At 39.3% G+C, this 20,799-nt stretch overlaps 1 protein-coding gene across 1 annotated transcript in view; it reads left to right on the top strand.

Moving 5' to 3' along the window:
• Window positions 1-20,583, top strand: part of LOC146642536 (E3 ubiquitin-protein ligase Midline-1-like) — a 60,040-nt gene extending 39,457 nt beyond the window's left edge. Inside the window, exons 4-10 of the mRNA XM_085397685.1 lie at window positions 1,710-1,817; window positions 9,070-9,218; window positions 10,136-10,263; window positions 12,588-12,731; window positions 17,003-17,164; window positions 17,457-17,664; window positions 18,281-20,583. Coding sequence (XP_085253811.1) covers window positions 1,710-1,817; window positions 9,070-9,218; window positions 10,136-10,263; window positions 12,588-12,731; window positions 17,003-17,164; window positions 17,457-17,664; window positions 18,281-18,629 — 1,248 coding nt within the window. The 3' untranslated portion in view covers window positions 18,630-20,583. The remainder of the gene's footprint in view (window positions 1-1,709; window positions 1,818-9,069; window positions 9,219-10,135; window positions 10,264-12,587; window positions 12,732-17,002; window positions 17,165-17,456; window positions 17,665-18,280) is intronic.
• The last annotated feature ends 216 nt before the right edge of the window (window positions 20,584-20,799 follow it).

Genomic DNA, 20,799 nt, shown 5'->3' with positions numbered 1-20,799 from the left:
TTGTGGAAGTCTACTCCAACCTCGTTTGGCTCTGTGGAGGAAAAGCAAATGAGCCCCTATGATGTCATTATTAAAACACCTGTCAGCATTGATGTGTGCTTGTAAGAGTGTATGTTTGCATGAATAACTGTGCAGTCTTTCTTCAGCTCAGTAACGCTCACAGCAGACTTCCCTTTCATTGCTCCCAGTGCTATCGCTCTGCTGCAGCAAGAAAACACTTTACAAGGTGCTGAAAGGGCCGCTAGGAAATGACCACAATGAGAAATTACACATTATGTTTGGACCTGCACTCTCATAATTGGACTTGAACAACTTTTATAGCCTGCTCAGACTATACAGGTTCCAACTGCAAAGTGAATCAATTGCCTCACAGAATGGACCCTCATGGCAGAACCACCTTGAAAGCGGTCAGCTGCACTTTTTCAGACACCTTCCAGCTAGACTAAATCATTTTTATTAAAGTTAACTGCCATCAGTGGGATTTGAGGCACACAGATGTTTCAGTCCATAGACTGAAATTAGGCTGATTATGCTCCTTTTATAATACTGCTGCTCACTTAGGATATTACTAGGCTCTACACTGGAATTCAATATTGTGAATTCCATAATATATACCTACAATGATTGTAGGTATATATGTCTGTAAAAGAATAATTTGACTGTTTAGATGTAATCACCTTTATATTCCATTCCCCTTAAATGCTACACGACAGCATCTGTAAAAATAAAGTTACTGCATATTTTTGTTTGTCATGAATAATAAGTATTCTTGACTAGTTAGCTTCTTTAGCAAGCTAACTAACCTAGGTTAGCTACAATAGATAGAACGCCTGTTTAGTAAAATTAGTGGAAGAGCATGGCATATTATTTGTCAGATAATTGCATTAAAAATGATTCAAAAGGCACCAACATCTCAAACACAGTTTGAAGATTTAGATCTTTGATTTGAATTAGCTGAACCGATGATTAGCAAAGAGTTAGCCATCCAGTTTGTAGCTAGCCAACCTGCCTCTAAAAGCTGCCTCACTTCTAATAATGGATAACTAGTTATGAGTTAGGAAGTAGAGTTTTTATGAAGGGGAAAATAAGACCAAAAATACTTTAGTTTATCAGCCTGTGAACATGTTTATCTCTGCTGTGAATTGGGCATTTTGCTATAGATATCTACATGTCCGTGACAGTTCACAAATGCCCTTTGTTGAATTTGAAAAGCAACTTCTGTTATTGAAGTTGCTCAGTGAGTCAGATTTTCCACAAGATCTATTTGTACATCGCTTCACCTTTTTATGTACTTGTTTAATATATAAAACAGCAAAAACATAAACCTACTGTACATTTCTTTCACATTCAGAATTCTCACACTCATATAAAAAGGCAAATATATATACACTGTACCGTGTATAAGAGCTCATTTCATTACCCTTGCACAGCATATTGCTGAGAGTCATGTGTGCTTTCTAACAGACATAGTGCTTCCCGCTTACTTTCCTTATCACTCAGCCCTCTAGCCAGCAGGAGGCAAAATAGCTGAATATCTTCGTCAAGTGTTTGCTTCCAGACAGGAGGGCTGGCTGATGGATGAAAATAACACCCTGTCCCTCAGTGGACATGATGTGGAATCACTAAACATACATCCCTCTATATACCCCATCCACACCTTTCATCAGTCGCTTTGTTTGTCTAATACTCGCCATGAATTGGTTTCTCAGGTGAACGCGTCCCGCCAGGAGGGCAAGCTCTTGGAGGAGTGTGACGTCCTGATTGACATTATTCAGCAGAGGAGGCAGATCATCGGGAACAAGATCAAAGAGGGGAAGGTGAGGTGAACGCTATGGGCCGAAATCTGTGCCATCAGAAACTGAATTTGAATAAGTTAAATCTGAATTTGAATTGCTCGGATTGAATCTGAATTGTAACTTGAATAAATGCTTTTAAAAACTGAATATGAATTAGCCTAATTTGAAATTCAATTTATTGGTTTGAAAATGATCATCACTAAACTGAAATTGAATTTTATAGTTTGAAAATGAATTCATTTGCTTTGAAACAGTATTTTATCCATTAAAAATTTAGCTCTCGAATAATTTCGGATTCACTTCTCAACATTCAGTTTCAGTTCTACAATTCAATTTCAGTTCCAAAATTCAGTTTTTTGGGACTTACATCCGGTTCCGGTTCAAGAGTAATCAAGCGCAGATTAAATAGAACTACGTTTTACTAGTGGACCGAAAGTGTTACTGATGGGAATCTACAGCGTCTTGAGCTGAATTAAGACTTCAGAAGTCATTCGTCATGTCGAATGACCAGCGGATAAACTCTCAGGTTGGTAATAAATGTATTACATGTATAAGAACAAGCGTCATGTTAACAAATGATAGCCGTACAGTAACTTTTATGCTTATCGTAGCTGTTAGCTAAAAACACTAATTTAGCGTAGTTTCCCCTGAATTCAGCTTTGACAAACAAATATGATCGACTGTTTCTAGTAGAATTCCAAAGTTGTCATCTTGTACCCTCTCAGAGCCCTGTATGCTTGCAGAGACTCCTACAGTAGGGAAACATGCAAAACGGTGTCCAAACCTTTGTATTTTAGCTTTATTTATGTCTCACACAGCATCCCAACTCTTTAGCTAACTTAATAACGTTAGCTAAAGTGAATAGTTAGTCTAATTCATTAGTGCAGCATTGCTGGATCACATCTGTTTGAAGTGATATAATATGATATACAACTATCACTGAAACAGCAAACTTTGTAAATAAACAAACAACACTTCTCAGTTTCTAAACATTTGGCCAGAGCTGTAGATTACACTATCAGTGCTTGTTCACTCTTGACAAGAATTACATTTCTAAATTTACTTTGTGCATTTACAGGTAAACAATATCTAATATTTTATCTAAATGACTGCTTTGTCTTTGAAAAGGTGAAGAGCCTGAGGCCGGTGACAGTCCAGTTCTACTCCAAGTACACCCTTAAGGTGGCTCACAGGACAAGGCCACATTCCTGTCCTGCCAGAAGAGAAGAGACACTTCAGAGTCTTCATGCAGTTCAACCACACCTGTCATATTTCGTATGACAGGGGTCTCAAACTCCAGTCCTCGAGAGCTGGTGTCATGCAACTTATCCATGTGTCCCTGGTGCAACACACCTGAATACAATTAGTAGGTCATTAGCAAGAGTATAGAACTTGACTGCATGCTGAGGTGGCAACCCCTAACCCTACTCAAGTAAATTTAAGTAAATGTATGTATTTGGAAACATATACTTCTAAAAATACTTTTATTGCACCATGTTCATTCACTCATGAGCTGCTGTAACATGAATCAAATGGCTGAATTGCCAACTCAGCATGCAGTCAAGTTCTATAGTCTTCCTAATGACCTACTAGGTGTGTTGCAACAGGGACACATGGAAAAGTTGCAGGACAGCGTTTGAGACCCCTGCCGTATGGTGTTCATGCAGTTTTCTACCCCACAGTTAAAGCATGTCTGACTGTCTGTTCAGCATATGCAAAAATATATGATGAGTTTAAGCATGTGATGACAAAGGTCTTCCATTATGGTGTTTGTCATCAGATGTCACAGACATCTGGATGATCATTTGGAATAAACAAGAAACTAAAAACTTGTTACTTCATCTTTTACCTTTATTGTTATTATTGTTCTTATTTTACATTGTTAGGCATTAGGTTTATTTGTAGTAGTCCTTTCCAACTTCTTTCCCTCTTCCATGTTACTGTGTCAGCATCTATTCGGGGTTGGGAGTGGAACAGAAAGTAAGGAAATCCAAAGTGCCATTAAAACCAGGAGAGGTTCTTATATTTCAGAAGAAGGGATTAATTCAAAAGAAATGACCTCAATGCCATATTTTATTTAGGAACCCTAGAGAGCACTTTGCAAAATAACACATTCTTATAATTTCACCCTCAGATGAGCCTAGCTACGACTGTCAGGGAAGGTGATGTAGGTACAGAGCATGTGAGAGTGGTTAAGTTAATGTCTCTTGTCTAGATGAAGGCACAAGAGGGATCAATGGCAAGGCGTAGAAATTCAGTATCTTCAGTCTTCAGTGGACACTCCATTTCTGGCACAAAACACCTGTACAAGATGGTTGATTTAGGAGGTGATCCGACGACTTCAGCCTGTCAAACATAGCAATGGAGCAGTATGTTTAAAAAAAAAAAAAAAAAAAAAATTAAGCATGCACTCAGTACCCTAAGAATTATTATGGTAGTTAAACACAGTGATAGTCACATACAGTGGGGCAAAAAAGTATTTAGTCAGCCACCGATTGTGCAAGTTCCCCCACTTAAAATGATGACAGAGGTCAGTAATTTGCACCAGAGGTACACTTCAACTGTGAGAGACAGAATGTGAAAAAAAAAATCCATGAATTCACATGGTAGGATTTGTAAAGAATTTATTCGTAAATTAGGGTGGAAAATAAGTATTTGGTCACCTCAAACAAGGAAAATCTCTGGCTCTCACAGACCTGTAACGTCTTCTGTAAGAAGCTTTTCTGTCCCCCACTCGTTACCTGTATGAATGGCACCTGTTTGAACTCATCATCTGTATAAAAGACACCTGTCCACAGCCTCAAACAGTCAGACTCCAAACTCCGCCATGGCCAAGACCAAAGAGCTTTCGAAGGACACCAGGAAAAGTATTGTAGACCTGCACCAGACTGGGAAGAGTGAATCTACAATAGGCAAGCAGCTTGGTGTGAAAAAATCAACTGTGGGAGCGATCATCAGAAAATGGAAGACATACAAGACCACTGATAATCTCCCTCGATCTGGGGCTCCATGCAAGATCTCATCCCGTGGGTTCAAAATGATCATGAGAACGGTGAGCAAAGATCCCAGAACCACACGGGGGGACCTGGTGAATGACCTGCAGAGAGCTGGGACCAAAGTAACAAAGGTCACCATCAGTAACACACTACAACGGCAGGGAATCAAATCCCGCAGTGCCAGACGTGTTCCGCTGCTGAAGTCAGTGCATGTCCAGGCCTGTCTGAAGTTTGCCAGAGAGCACATGGATGATACAGCAGAGGATTGGGAGAATGTCATGTGGTCAGATGAAACCAAAGTAGAACTTTTTGGTATAAACTCAACTCGTCGTGTTTGGAGGAAGAAGGATACTGAGTTGCATCCCAAGAACACCATACCTACTGTGAAGCATGGGGGTGGAAACATCATGCTATGGGGCTGTTTTTCTGCCAAGGGGACAGGACGACTGATCCGTGTTAAGGACAGAATGAATGGGGCCATGTATCGTGAGATTTTGAGCCAAAACCTCCTTCCATCAGTGAGAACTTTGAAGATGAAACGAGGCTGGGTCTTCCAACATGACAATGATCCAAAACACACCGCCCGGGCAACAAAGGAGTGGCTCCGTAAGAAGCATTTGAAAGTCCTGGAGTGGCCTAGCCAGTCTCCAGACCTCAACCCCATAGAAAATCTGTGGCGGGAGTTGAAAGTCCGTGTTGCTCGGCGACAGCCCCAAAACATCACTGCTCTCGAGACGATCTGCATGGAGGAATGGGCCAAAATACCAGCTACTGTGTGTGCAAACTTGGTAAAGACCTATAGTAAACGTTTGACCTCTGTTATTGCCAACAAAGGTTATGTTACAAAGTATTGAGTTGTATTTTTGTTATTGACCAAATACTTATTTTCCACCCTGATTTACGAATAAATTCTTTACAAATCCTACCATGTGGATTCATGGATTTTTTTTTCACATTCTGTCTCTCACAGTTGAAGTGTACCTCTGGTGCAAATTACTGACCTCTGTCATCATTTTAGGTGGGGGAACTTGCACAATCAGTGGCTGACTAAATACTTTTTTGCCCCACTGTATCATATCACTTCAAACAGAGGTGATCCAGTAATGCTGCACTAATGAATTAGACTAACTATTCACTTTAGCGTTTTTAGCTAACAGCTACAATAAGCATAAAAGTTACTGTACGGCTATCATTTGTTAACATGACGCTTGTTCTTATACATGTAATACATTTATTACCAACCTGAGAGTTTATCCGCTGGTCATTCGACATGACGAATGACTTCTGAAGTCTTAATTCAGCTCAAGACGCTGTAGATTCCCATCAGTAACACTTTCGGTCCGCTAGTAAAACGTAGTTCTATTTAATCTGCGCTTGATTACTCTTGAACCGGAACCGGATGTAAGTCCCAAAAAACTGAATTTTGGAACTGAAATTGAATTGTAGAACTGAAACTGAATGGTGATAAGTGAATCCAAAATTATTCGAGAGCTAAATTTTTAAAGGATTAAATACTGTTTCAAAGCAAATGAATTCATTTTCAAACTATAAAATTCAATTTCAGTTTAGTGATGATCATTTTCAAACCAATAAATTGAATTTCAAATTAGGCTAATTCATATTCAGTTTTTAAAAGCATTTATTCAAGTTACAATTCAGATTCAATCCGAGCAATTCAAATTCAGATTTAACTTATTCAAATTCAGTTTCTGATGGCACAGATTTTGGCCCATAGAACGCTCAGAGGGGCGAGGACTGTGACACCATTTGTTTGCTATAAATGCTGTATTTATAACAAGCTTTGCCTACATATTCTCTCAATCTTTCTTACAACTTTCATTTAATATTAAAATGCTGCTTCAGTCCATCTATCAACTGCTCAAGCACACATAATAATCCTCCGAGAGTGAACATTGTCTGCAGCTGTAATAACCTGTGAAACAAATGGATTCCCTCATTCATGTTGTGTGTTTAATATCTACATGACACCTAACTACAATTTAGAGCTTGTGTTTTGCTAGAGTTGATTGACTTATAAGGCCAAGCTTTTATTAATCCCAATTTAAACTCTCTGATATCAATTTAAGATATCATCAGACCTCATTTTCTAATCAACACAATGCGTCATCACAGTTGCTTGACCTGATCCTTACTCTTCCAACAGACGGCAAACCCTTCAACACATATTCAACAGAAGGGAAAAACAGACAGACTGCCCAAAAGCAGATCCCAGAGCATATGGGACGGCACTCTTTCTCGTACTCTAAACACAGATGATTTCTTTAAGCTCCGTCTAATGAGACTTGGAATGCACTAGGGATGTTTTTTTTTTTACCATGTAATCTAGGCTTTCAGCTGTTAGGATTGTGCAGCAAATAGAGAAATGGATACAGATGGATGGATCATTGTTTATAGACCAACAGAATTCTTACAAATTGATTTTGGGTGTTTGTGTTAGCTCATACTCAAAAACAACTCAACACTGTCTTTTCTGAGACAAAGTTTCTGTAGTAATAATGACTAGCAATTGATTGAAATTTTCAGTGCCCTTAAATCAGGATTACAGTATCTTGGGTTCTTTGCAAGCCAAGCTGCTGATGAAATGTCCTTTGACCTCAATGTAACCACTGACCTAAATCTGTCTCCTGAAATCTTTGCTGACAGGGAAAGAAAATGAAACCGAGGAGCAAACGAGGCCATCTAAAATCCCAGATTTCCATTTAGCAGAATCACTGACAGCTCTGAAAAAGTTAAGATTAGCTGGGGCATGAGAAGATTAGCTGATACTGAAAGAAAACATTTTGCCAAGCACCCTGTGTGCTCTTTATTTACTCTTCTCTTGTTAAGATGGAGCTTCTGAGGACTTCATCTTAACAAGAAAAAATGTTTTGTTTTGTTTTTTTTATATGCAACAATTTATTTTTGATGGTAGCTCTAGTGCGGCAATAAGACCTATACACCCATATCTCCAACCACAGAAAACAAGAGGCATGTTGTTACATTAGTTTGGTGGGTTGCAAAGCATCTTGCAGATGAGCAACAAGGTAGGTAGGGTAAAGTGACTCAAATAATGAACACGATTTCAGATTTCCCTACCAGAATGAATGCCCTTAAAATGATTCATATGAATAATTGAATTCATACATTTTTATTGGCATACACAAGATAAACCATGGACGTAGCTTCCAAGCTGGAAAAATAAAGTCAGTGCAGAAGTGTCTTAAACCAGCGGTCCCCAATCCCCCAGACGGGTACCAGTCCATGAGTCGTTTGGTACCGGGCCGTGAGAGTTGAGGCTTGGGTGTGAAATTCATGGTTCTCAGTAATTTTAGCATTATTTTTTTTATTGTTTTTATCGCTAACTCAGTTTCCCTGGGTCGTTTCCCGTGTGTTATGAATAAATCTTCTTTTTTTTGGTACCGGTACTGGTTTTATTTTGTTGTATTTATCCGCAACACCTTAAAGGCTGGTCCGTGAAAATATTGTAGGACATAAACCCGTCCGTGGTACAAAAAAGGTTGGGGACTGCTGTCTTAAACCACCATTCTATTCGAAGGCCACCAGATAGCCAGTATCTGCTTGCAAAAAGCCTTTCTATAGTCGTTCTATAGAAGTCTATGGGAAAGCAAATGAGCCCCTATGACACCTATAAACGCTATCCTGCTAAGTTGATGGGTCAGTCACTAATTTTATGTCATACTGAATAAAATAAAAAGTCTATTTCAAACGTCTTGTTTTCCTTTTTTCAAAATAGCGGATAAATGTGCTCAATGCCTAATGACTTTTCAATCTCGTTGTCAAGTCTGTTTCATCAAGGCTTCAAAACAGAATTTAAGAAACCAACCAATCATGGGTAGCTATGTCCAAAACATTACCTTGAAGTGTCAGGTGCAAAAAGAATGTGGAAAAAGAGACAAGTAAAGTGAAAGTTAAACTAAATGTCCTGTGATTTTATTTATGGATGATGGGTATGTTCATGCCCTTTGTTAACCTTCTGTGATGTTAATACCAGTAGAAGAAAACGTGCAGAATTTGATGACTACCTACATTAGTCAACCGTGGATTTGACCTTTTCATGTATGAGTGACTTCAAAATGTTAACATCCATCTTCTTGCGCCCATAAAAGCCCATATTTCTGGGACGTTTTGTGCCATCAGCTCTGATTATGTTATCAGCCAAAATGATTCACAACACCTTAACTTGCATAAGCACTATTTCATCCATTCCGATTCATCCTGATAGTCTTTTCTGTGACTTTCTCTTTCACACTTTCTAGGCACAGAGGCTTCGGAAGCTCGCCCAACAGATCTCCAACTGCAAGCAATGCATAGAGAGGTCCACAGCCCTCATAACACAGGCCGATCAAACGCTGAAAGAAACCGATCATGCTCGCTTTCTGCAGACAGCAAAGAGCATCAATGAGAGGTCAGACAGCCCACACACTGACCGCATGCCTTAATTATTCAGCTCAGCATGTTAAAATCTAGCTTAAGGGAGAGGTTAAAGACTGCAACCACACAAATGGTGAGAAACAGTTTGAAAACTTTGTGTACATAACTTCGCCAACAGCCAAAACAAGTAGAGTGGGATTTCATCTTCTATTTAGCATAATCTTATTCCATTCCCTGCTTAAGCTCTCTGACTAATTGATTTGGCAATTGAGAACAAAACCTGCTCTCCAATATGTGCATCCTCAGGAGAAACAAAAGGGGTGATATAAAAAAGAAATCATTATCCTTTAGTCCTTCATACAAAAGCAGTGTTTCAATCAGAATCTAATCTGCACAGCTTCACTAATTAGGAAGATGATTTTCTTTAGATTGGGAGTTTGTGTTTTTATTTAGCAACTGTTGAGGTGTTAATTCTGTATATGGATGTTATGTACAATGCTTTGCAAAATGCTAAAAATGCTTGTCACTGTATTGCTAACACTTGTGATGTTGACATGACATTTTTTTTCAAGTCCAGTTAAAATCTATTTTGGGGTGGTCTACCCTTCAAAAACACCCCTAACACATACATATACAATTACAAAATAGCTTAAACTGACTAGTTCATATGTAAAGTGTATTACAAGTATCTGGCAGGGATAGCTCAGTAGGTAAAGTGGTCGCCCCATGATCGGAAGGTCGGCGGTTCGAATCCACTTAACTGCTACCCTGAGGTACCCCTGAGCAAGGTACCGTCCCTACACACTGCTCCCCGGGCGCCTGCTTAGTGGGCTGCCCACTGCTTCACTGAGTGAATGGGTCAAATGCAGAGAAAAACAAGTAATTTCCCCATGGGGATCAATAAAGTATCCATTATTATTATTATTATTATTATTACTGGTCCTGATATAGGGTTTCCATGGCTACTGCATCAACCCAAGTGCTGATCCCTGAGATACACCTGACTGACACCTTCGACACATTTGCCCTGGACTTTACTAGAGAGAAGAAGCTGTTGGAGAATCTGGATTACCTCACTGGTAAAAATCATAGCCTGACTGTGTTTGGGTGATGTGCTATGTTACCAACTAATGCTAACAAGCTTGGCAGGCATTCAATGTACTATACCAGGGGTGCCCAATCCCAGTCCTCGAGAGCTACCGTCCTGCAGCTTTTAGATGCATCCTTGTTCCCACACACCCGAATCAAATGAATGGCTTGTTATCTGGCCTTTGCCAAACACGATGGCATGCTGAAGAGGTAATCAAACCATTTGATTCAGCTGTGTTGGAGTAGGGATGCATCTAAAAGCTGCAGGATAGTAGCTCTCGAGGACTGGGATTGGGCAGCCCTGTACTATACAGATCACTGCTAATTAGTGCCAAGTAGCATTCAAATAAAATGCTAGAACACTGGTTAGTAGACTATGGGCCAGCTTTACTAATGTGTTTCGTTAGTGCAGAGTGGGTATTGGAGGAAGAAAAATATACTGTTGGTAAGTAAGTAAGTAAAATTTGTTTCTATAGCGCTTTTTGCTGATGACCTTAGAGCTCGGGAAGAGGAATGCGGTTTCAGCAGGTCAGAAATGTACTGGGGAGCTTGACCATGTAGGGCCCTAAAGGTTAAATTAAAATTTTAAGTATTTACAAAGAGAGGACAGTGACAGGGTGGCATGTATAAAGTGGGAATATCTGCAACTAACTGTGTTGGATATATATTTCTCAAAACACAAAATATAGTGAGAAGCGTAAAAAGCATTTGTTAATGTTCGTGACACAAAATTTACATTTAGGGATATGTTTCCAAGGAGTTTAGAGATTGTGCTATTTTGCCTATTCAACTAAATCTGACCCCATAAGCCTAGATACAATTCAGGTGGGTGACTCCAAAAGGGAGTAATTTGGCATTAAGACGCAAAGTGTCTTTTGTATCAGGCTGTAAAGATGATTATTCTGCTGTAAAGTTCAGCCTTTTGGAAGTTTTTGCATTTGAAGATAGCCTCAAGTGGCCATTCAAGAAACTGCAGGCTTTATTTTTACCCAGAAACCCAGAACTTTCTGCTTGGGAAACCTTTATGTTTAACCTCCATTTTTCATCAAATGGACGTCTGCTGATTATAATTCAATTCAGTTCAATTCAGTTTTATTTATACCGTGCTAAATCACAACAACAGAGGTGGAAGACAGGACAGATTATACTGATTAACCAGAAACTAATTTTCAAAATGCGTAGTGACAATCACTGAGAACTGCTGTTCATGTTCATCCTCATTATCATCATCTTTTGATGGCTTCTTTCTTGGAATCCATGACCTAATGTATAGTCTTAATCTATAGTGTAGCCCTTTGATTACACGATTCAGTTTCTCATGGACTGTGAAACTCAAATATTGTCTCCAATTAAGATTATATTCATGCTTTAATTTAGGATTTAAAAAAAATCTTTTGATGTCTCGGTTTTCTTCAAGCATTGCATTTGAACAGACCCCAGCCTATTAACTCTAAAATTAATTTTCAACATTAATTTCCGATGTCCTATTTGCAAGGCCCCATCAAAATGTCACTGCATGAATTATGGAGCTTGGTGGGGACAAAAACGAGGTAGTGTAGTGGGTTTTGAAGGTCTGTGAAAGTGGCTGGCTCGTATTTATTCTCTGTGATGCATGAGGGCTTCGCTGGAGGGCCTTTTCACTAAGTGAATCAGTCTGAATCACTCCACTATGTGCAGCCACTCATGACAGAAGGCTCGGGAGAGGGAGCGAGTGACAGACAGAGAAAGAGATAGGAAGTGGCTTTACAATCAATTTAAGCTGTGCCTTTATATCTTTATTTCTTTACCTCGGTCCATTCTGTTTCTATCTCTTTCTACCGAGAGGCTTCATGCACTGAATACAAGAGTGATTCATTGTATTTATTTCTCTGTGAAACAAAAACAGTTATAACATAATGAAGTTTTCCAATGAATCAATGCATGAGTGGAAGAGAGCCAATCTAACATCTCTGGTTATGTAACGACTCGCATTTGTTACTCCTAAAAAGGGCTGTTACATTTACTGTTCCCGCTGTTAATGCGATCTGCTTTTTATCTGAATTGTTTATTATTTTGCTGCTGCCTTCCTTTTAATGCTCAGCGTACCACTCTATTAGAAAGAGCATCCTCAGTCCTATGTGTAATGAAGCTTGTAGACTCATAAATCGAAGCAAATGAACACGTACAAGGTTAATCAAGGCTACCGTTGTAACAGCTGACAACCTTTGAGTGTGTCATCACTTTAGAATATCGCTAATGTAATTTGCAATTTTATCCAAACACAATCTAAAATTAGAGCCTGAGACGATGATTTTTTTTTCTTCAATCATTGCAGCTCCAAGTGCTCCGTGCATAAGGGAAGAACTGTGCACGGCGTCCTATGACACAATCACTGCCCACTGGACGTCAGATGATGAATTCACTGTGACGTCCTATGAGCTCCAGTATGCTATTTTCACCGGACAGTCCAACATTGCCAGTAAGTATGAAAGGAATGCTGGAATCAGATAAGAACTAAATGGTTTTTCAAATCTTGAAAGCACAAGAATGAATAAATACATGAAGATATAACCCAGCTCAGATAACCAATCTACAAAGTTTATTTTAGTAGTTATTTTTAAGGTCCCAGCTACAATAAAGAAAATAAGAGGTTATGGGGGTGAATTCATTAGCATTAGCAAAATAAAAAAGAAAGTTGAAAGATGGTGAGTCGTTTGTAGGGAAGAGCTTTTTGAACTGCATAACAAAAAACTTCCCAGGGGGAAGGAGAGAGGTTGAAGCGGCCCATTGAGCACCACATTCAGGGTCTTAAAGCACCTTAATGGCTTCCATTAAGTAATTAAGGTACAACTCCACTTCCCAAGTATCCAATTAATGTAATTTGTGGGAAAAAAAGCAATCCTTTTAGCAGTACTAACTTGGTAAATGTGAATGCAAACAGATTGATGTAATTTCCATCTGTCACGCTGAATTGTGAATAAACATTCACATATCCTTTAAGAAGATCAAAACTTGTCTAAGAATCATGTTATGTTTGAATGCTGACTCTTTTATTGTAGTTTAATTTTACTCATCATCAGAGTAATCCAGTGACAGCTGTCTATATGCACGGGTGCACTACAGACATCAGGGATGACTGTAATGAGGGCCACGAGCTTTAGTTCTTGACCAAGCCATTAAAGTTATTATAAAAGTGTTGATAGACTTGTAACTTCTTTAGATTTTCTTCTCCTCTCCATGCACCTTGAAAGTAGACAAAGTAATGCCAGAAAGCCCTATTCTGCCCCATACCAATGTCAATTGGGCCTTCTAAATGCATCCACCTTGAAACATCCAAAACCAAGCCCTAACCCTAATTCTAGACAAGTCATCTCACCTCATCCGAGGGCACATCGAGTCATTCCCAAACCAGCTGAAAGATATATCCTCTCCAGTGAGTTCTGGGTCTGCCCCAGGACCTCTTCCTGGCAGGACATACCTGAAACACCTCACCTAAGAGGCATCCAGGAGGCATCCTCGTCAGACCTAAGATCACCTCTGTACATTTATGCTGCCCTACTACTGGCCACTAGCTCCCCTTAGGCAGATGGGAGTTGAAGTGCTTTTCTAAGATAGCGTTGGAGTGGAAGTGGAAGTTCCTGAAGTGAAGCCTCTGGCCTTTATGCTACTATCACCCTGATGTTGTCACACATCAAATGACTGTAGCTTGTGAAGGATGAAAGAGGGATAAGATTTGACAATAGCAAATCCAGAATGCATGAAGAGCACTCAGTAAAAGATTAGACTTCACTGGAAATGCAGAGTTCTTACACTGAAACATGTGAAACATTTAGGTTTAAGTGGCATCGAAGGAGTGAGATGTGTCAGGAGGGATGACAGCTGGGAAACGAATCAGCATCCTTGACACACGCTAAGTGACACAATGTCTCGTAGAGCAACAACAGACAGGCAGTATATGCCGACATACTCACTCTTGCTCAAATACACACAAGCCCTAGACAATCATGAGCACACTCAAGTGAGCAACAACTACAAGGAAGAAAATGGGGTCAGGGCATCTGAAGGCGAGATCCCCTGCTCCCTTTCAATCAAACCGCCTTTTCTCTGTCTTTCATCTGTTCTTTTTGAAATCCTTTCTAACATTCAAACAGAATTACATAACAGTAAAAGTACCTTTTTCCATTTCTTTTCTTGGTTCCCATGCTTTGTTTCCCTCCTTTTCACTCAGCTCCTGATACTTTTGGGTTACACCCTTCCTTTATTTTTTTCCTTCCCATCTATGTAAGGTTACACCTTTGCCATTGCCTTGTCATTACTTCACAGATTAAAGAGTATTTAAAAATGACAGCCATTAAACCGATTTGACACTTCATTTCTTCTCTTGCTTTCACATTTCTGTCTCTTTCCATTCAAGAAGACAGCATGATTTTTCTCACCTCTTGTTATCAGGTCAGGTAAAGTCAGAGGTGTTGCTTTTGGCATTCAAGTCATGTGCAAGAAGTTTCCCCCCTGTGGAAATTGAGTTGTATCACTATCCAGGAAGTAGAAGTATTGTAATTTTATGGAATGGAACAGTGAAAACATTATCCTTCTAATTGTTCTGTACAGCCTTCTGAATCTAATTTCCAGTGGGAAATACATGACAAGATCATGCACAAACTGCTTTTTAGTCTTAGAGGTCTTTTAGCCTGTTGTAGTGTCAGTAGCTTCCTCAGTAGTTAAATAATAACTGCATGGTGGCATACACTAATATTGCCTTTAGTCTTTAGCATCATGGATTTAATAATTTTCAGGATTCAGGATTTTCAGTTAACTACATTTCATTGTTTCTTTTTCCTCCAAAGGAATTTAAATTGCATTCAAAAACAAAGTACACACAAATACATGTATAACGTATTAGCCTAAACTGATAACTAATGAATTTAGGTGCCTGTCTACTTTCATTATGATTATTCATTTACTAAGCACATTATTGTCAATATAAATAATTCAGAATATTGAAAGTAGCTTTACTAGACCATATTATATTATTAACAGATCATACTTTTATGCTAAGCTAGCTTTGTTAGCCTGACTTTAGATGCTTTTTCTTCCATAATCAATGAATTATATGTTACATAACAAACTATCATCTATAATCACCTTGACAAGATATGTTTTTGTGTTAGCTAAAGTTAGTCATCAGGGCTATCTCACTGTCTACCTATCATTTCTGAAAGAATTAAGCTAGCATATGTGAGTTTACAATATACTGCGGAGCCCCACAAGGGACATTAGAGAAAAAAAAATGAAAATGAACTTTTGCGAGATCTCAAGTTACTTTTTACCGCAAACCTTTAGTGAGATCTTCCAAAATAGGTTGCATCCCTTCGGAGGCCGCCAGCTTGAAGCTGACCGGGAGGTCCAGGCACAATGTACTGGGAGTGGGTGTTCTCGTCAGCTCTAGTGGGCCTCGACCTCCTGGTCAGGTTTGAGCTGGTGGGTAACAGACATTTCCGAAAACCTCGGAGCACTTTTGCAAGTGTTAAATGTCTTGATAAACCGAGCAGATATTTGAAGTTTACACAGCTACATTCTCGCCTGAAAATATCTTGAAAGCGTATTTTGTGACCCAGATAGAGTAATAGCTGCCACCATTGTTGGAAACTGGAATTGGCTGGGCCACATTATGAATTCTGGGATAGATTGGGCCACGAAGGATACACCCGACCCATCCATCAAATTCGGGGAAATGAAGGATGCATTTGGAGCAGCCTTCGAATTGGGACAGCCGTCAAATGCGGCCTCTGAAGGATGCGGCCTATTTTGCGTGATCTCGCAAAAGTTTTGTGAGATCTCACAAAAGTTCATCTTCATTTTTTTTTTCCAATGTCCCTTGTAGGGCTCCATAATATACAGGTTAGTTTTAGGCCTGTGCTGCAAATTATCTTTACAAAACTGCAGAAATGCTTCCATTTCATTTCGTAAATGAATATGACTCTTCATTTCCTCTCTTGCTTTAACATTTTAAAAGGTAAAACAAATATTTAAACGACTTTGTGTTCAGTGTCAGTGCCGATGATATTTTTGTCTGTTTAGAGGTCTTTGTTAGAATGTGGCATAACAGTTTATGTGACAGTGACATTAAAATTGTGGGTGCTCATTATTTAAAAAAAAAAAAACATACACACACCCAAAACACTAGTTTCCATCTATGGATGGATAACAACGAGCAGTGGCAACTTCCTGATCAGCAGGCAAACAAAGACATGAAATGGAGGGAAAATGTACACCCACATATACACACATATGCCTTAGGAGGTTGTGCAGCAGCTCTAAAGTGCCATTAAATAAAAAGCACATACCAAAGACACACAAACACACATAGCAGAGGGAGCACAGTGCAGCTATGAAGTCAACGAGGTGTGAATAGTTTCCTCATGTGCCTTTTCACACCCTCTCACCTGTTTCCACTGGCATGGGGTTGCACACAACCAGTTATTTTGTTCACCGTCCTTTCACACAGCGATGCATTATTCTTCCAGGGAACTCTTAAGTAAATAGTTTTTCTGTTATTTGTGAGTTATTTTAAGGAGAAATTCCTGCAGTTATATGAATTCTTCAGCACTTCAGTTTCATTTTCATTCTAGACTTTGTCCTATAGAGTCGCATAATGCAAAAAATAAATACAATGAATTATAATTTAAGTGAATTAACTGTCTATTTACTAAATCTGACATGACTTTTTTGTTTTTTTTCCTCCACTCTCAGGTCTCTGTAACTCCTTGGAAAGCTGGATGATTGTTCCCAACATCAAGCAGAACCACTACACAGTGCACGGTCTGCAGAGTGGCACCAAGTATATCTTTGTTGTGAAGGCTATTAACCAAGCGGGGAGCAGGAGCAGTGAACCAGGGACTTTAAAGACAAACAGTAAGATAATAAAGACTGAAATAGTCCTGAGTCTTTTTTTTCCTGTCTGTAAACACACAGTCCCTAATTACTATTTATTTGGTGGACTGCTAAATATTTGCCATAGGTGGTAAGTAGGTCAAGGAGAGAAATTACATATGCTAGAAAAGTCTTCACTATAATCTCTTACTGGTAACTACATGGTCCTTATGGTCAAGTTGGTAAGAACTCAGGTATACTCTGTCTTTTCCTAGCAAATTATGGGAACCATTTGTAAATCAACTCTTCTATTTATCTCGTTTACTACGAACAGGCCAGCCGTTCAAGCTTGATCCTAAATCTGCTCACAAGAAGCTGAAAGTGTCTCACGACAACCTGACAGTGGAGCGAGATGAAACCACATCCAAGAAAGGCCACAGCCAAGAGCGGTTCGCCAGCCAGAGCAGCTACGGTGTTGTGGGAAATGTCTATATTGACAGTGGGCGTCACTACTGGGAAGCTCTCATTGGAGGAAGCACATGGTGAGAGCTACACATTTTAAGTAATAATTTATGGATTCTGTTTGAGGATAACATCTATCCATCTATGCATTTCTGTCCACTTATTCAAAGTTAGGTTGTGGGGCTAAGCAGACTTTTCCCCACCAACCTTCCTTCTTTCTCCTGAGGTATCCTCCTATGTCAGATGACAAATGTAATCCCTCTATTGTATTCTGGATCAGCCTTTGGGGTTCCTCCCAACCGAGCATGACCAGAGAACCTCTAAAAGGAAAGCTCCATCCTATTTAGATGCTTGGACCACCTCAGTTTGTTGCTTTCTGCATAAAGGAGGAGCAGGTCCTTAGAGATGTCTGAGATCCTCAGCCTGTTGCTAAAGATGCGTGTAGACACACTACGCAGGTAGCTGTATCCGCAATCCCAACTTTTCAGTCATGGAAACAAATGAAGGATGGAACCTAGATTGATGTTGAAATTGAAAGCGTTGCCTCATTTCACAATTACTTCTGACAGTTCACCACTTCATCTGCTTATACCACCAAATTCACTTATGAACAGAATACTGAGATACTCAACTAAGCAAATACTGATGGTCTTTGGTTTCCAAATAATGATAACAGAAATTTTATCTCCTTCCAAGGTATGCTGTAGGCATAGCCTATAAGTCAGCCCCCAAGCACGAATGGATCGGCAAGAACTCAGCGTCTTGGGTGCTCTGCCGCTGCAACAACTCCTGGGTGGTTCGTCACAACAGCAAGGAGCTAGCGATCGAGCCGTCACCCCACCTGCGACGCGTTGGGGTCCTGCTGGATTACGATTCCGGATACCTGAGCTTCTATGATGCTGTAGGCTCCCAGCACCTACACACATTTCATGTCTCTTTCATCCAACCCGTGTGTCCTGTGTTCAACGTGTGGAACAAGTGTCTAACCATTCTTACTGGTCTACCGATCCCTGACCATCTAGAGGGACTGGAACCAAACAACTGAAGGCTACACAGAGACAAAAATAAATCAACCCAAATTTAGTATCTTAAAGCTGCACTGGGCAAGAGATGTGAAAGTACTCATCTTTGGATAGAGAACAGAAGAGGGATCTATCCTCTTTAATTCAATCAGCTCTGCTCTATTTACCCAACATAAATTCTCCTCATATGCACTTTTGTACCCAGAGGCAATGCCATCTCTATCAGAAGCTAGCAAGCACACTGTCCTAATAAAAAGCCAGACTTGCAAATGTCTGATTTATTCCTCCTTTACAAGCTGGCTTCCTTTGATACATGCCATAACACCCTGTTTGTCTTGGGCTAAATGTCTATGTGAGTATCACGGCAACTTCACTTTCTCAGACAGCAACAGAACTTGCTAGCATTTGTGCAAAGTTAGCTAGCGCAGCTTTACTGTGCAAAAAAGACGTATTGCATGACGTGTTGCTTTGTCAAAGCTTCTCAAAAAGATTTTCTGTCTATTATTAAAATTTGCTCAATCAAATCTGACTCTGGTTAGAAAAGTCTACTCTAAGGCACTTTGGGCTATGGTGAGCATATTTGTACCATGGTAACTAGGATACAAGCCACAATCAATTATTATTTTCCTCTCTACCTGCCTTTTTTAGATTATTTTCTTAGATATTGCATTTTGAAATTCCCTCAAACTGCACACATAAACACAAAAAGTATACTTTCATCCGTCAGGGTTGTTGGAAAGAGCAGAATTACAGATGTATATTTTGTAAAGTAATTTCACCCCTCTTATCTTTTCCTTGCTCATTAAAAAGGAACCAAAGTAGCCATTGCTGTTCATATAAATTTTACGCTACGAGAATAAATGGAGACTTATTTTTAAAATGTGACAGAGAAGAAAATAGCATTATGGTCAATATTAAATGCAGCGTTCCCTTAAATATAGACTTTGTCTTTGCACATTGTTCATACTTTATTCATGCTTTTTGTAGCTTAACATTCAAATGGATTCTGGTGCAATTAACATGTATTCATATTGGGAAAGTGTTGTGTTGGACTTATTGTGTTCAGTTTGTTTTTGGCAGTCATACAAGTCCTGTCATTATTATTTTATGTGGTACATAATATGTGAATTGTGTTACAGTTGTAGACACAGGTTATTATTGGAGATTATGTGTGAAATGGACATTTGGGTGTACTTTTTTTCTTTTCTTTTCTTCTTTTTTTAAACGTTCTGCTAATTGAGCATATGGATATTTAGTGGGACACATCTGTGCCACAATACCGTTACACCAAAACCAGGGTGTTCTCATCTCTACATACTGCTTTACATGTTCTTTTTACACTTCAGGTCATCAAACCTATATTCAGACTGTCTATAAAAAGATACTTTATTAAGTCAACCACCCACGCACAGGGGGGCTGTCCCCAGACGTGTTGCACAATGACGAAGTCAGTAGGGTAAACTCACCTCACTCAGTCACCGGGTCCTATTTGTTTTTTTGTTTTTTTCCTTAATTTCTCCAATTTAAATGGATAAAATTAGCCAACGTGAGTTTTAGCTGTTGATACATAAATAGTCCAAATCTGTATAAGAAAACCTCCCAGAAGAAACACAATCGAGTACAGTATGTGCTCTGTAATTTAGGTTAGAGTCCACTGAATAATTGTTAAGCATTACAAAATTGTAAATGTAAAGATTTGGTTGTATATCTTGACGGACGTTGGTTCAAAACACAATACATAGGACAAATGAGCTTCAATTCTGTGTTTATTGGCGATAGATTGAACTCTGTGTTTCATTGTAAATGATGCAAATATTGTGTTTAATTTAATGTTTCCATTTGAACTTTGTATGAGGCTATGATGTTATCTGTTCAGTCTCTGTGGATATTTTTACGGGAAAATAATACAGTACGAGAGCTTGCGTCACTACTGTCTGAGCTAAGTCTGTACGAGAGTGAAAAATAAACATTGTTCCTTTTCACATTAAAGTGTGCTCTTTTGTTTTTCTCCAGTTAAGTAATATGGCGCTGGTGTGAGAATGTCAAGAGTCGATCTCATAAAATATCCAGGAGAAATGCCAGGAGCCATTTCTGGTGAAAAATAAAGATCGCATATTGAGAAAATTCAGGCGGTCCCAAATTCAATAAGTTTAGACTGTGACATTTTGGTTTTGAATAAAGTTACTGGTGCCC

Source organism: Rhamphochromis longiceps, linkage group LG23 (assembly GCF_057381845.1).
Source record: "Rhamphochromis longiceps isolate RC_006_pf linkage group LG23, R_longiceps_female_GT1.1, whole genome shotgun sequence".
Classification (NCBI taxonomy): domain Eukaryota; kingdom Metazoa; phylum Chordata; class Actinopteri; order Cichliformes; family Cichlidae; genus Rhamphochromis; species Rhamphochromis longiceps.
This window is presented reverse-complemented; position numbering and strand designations above follow the sequence as displayed.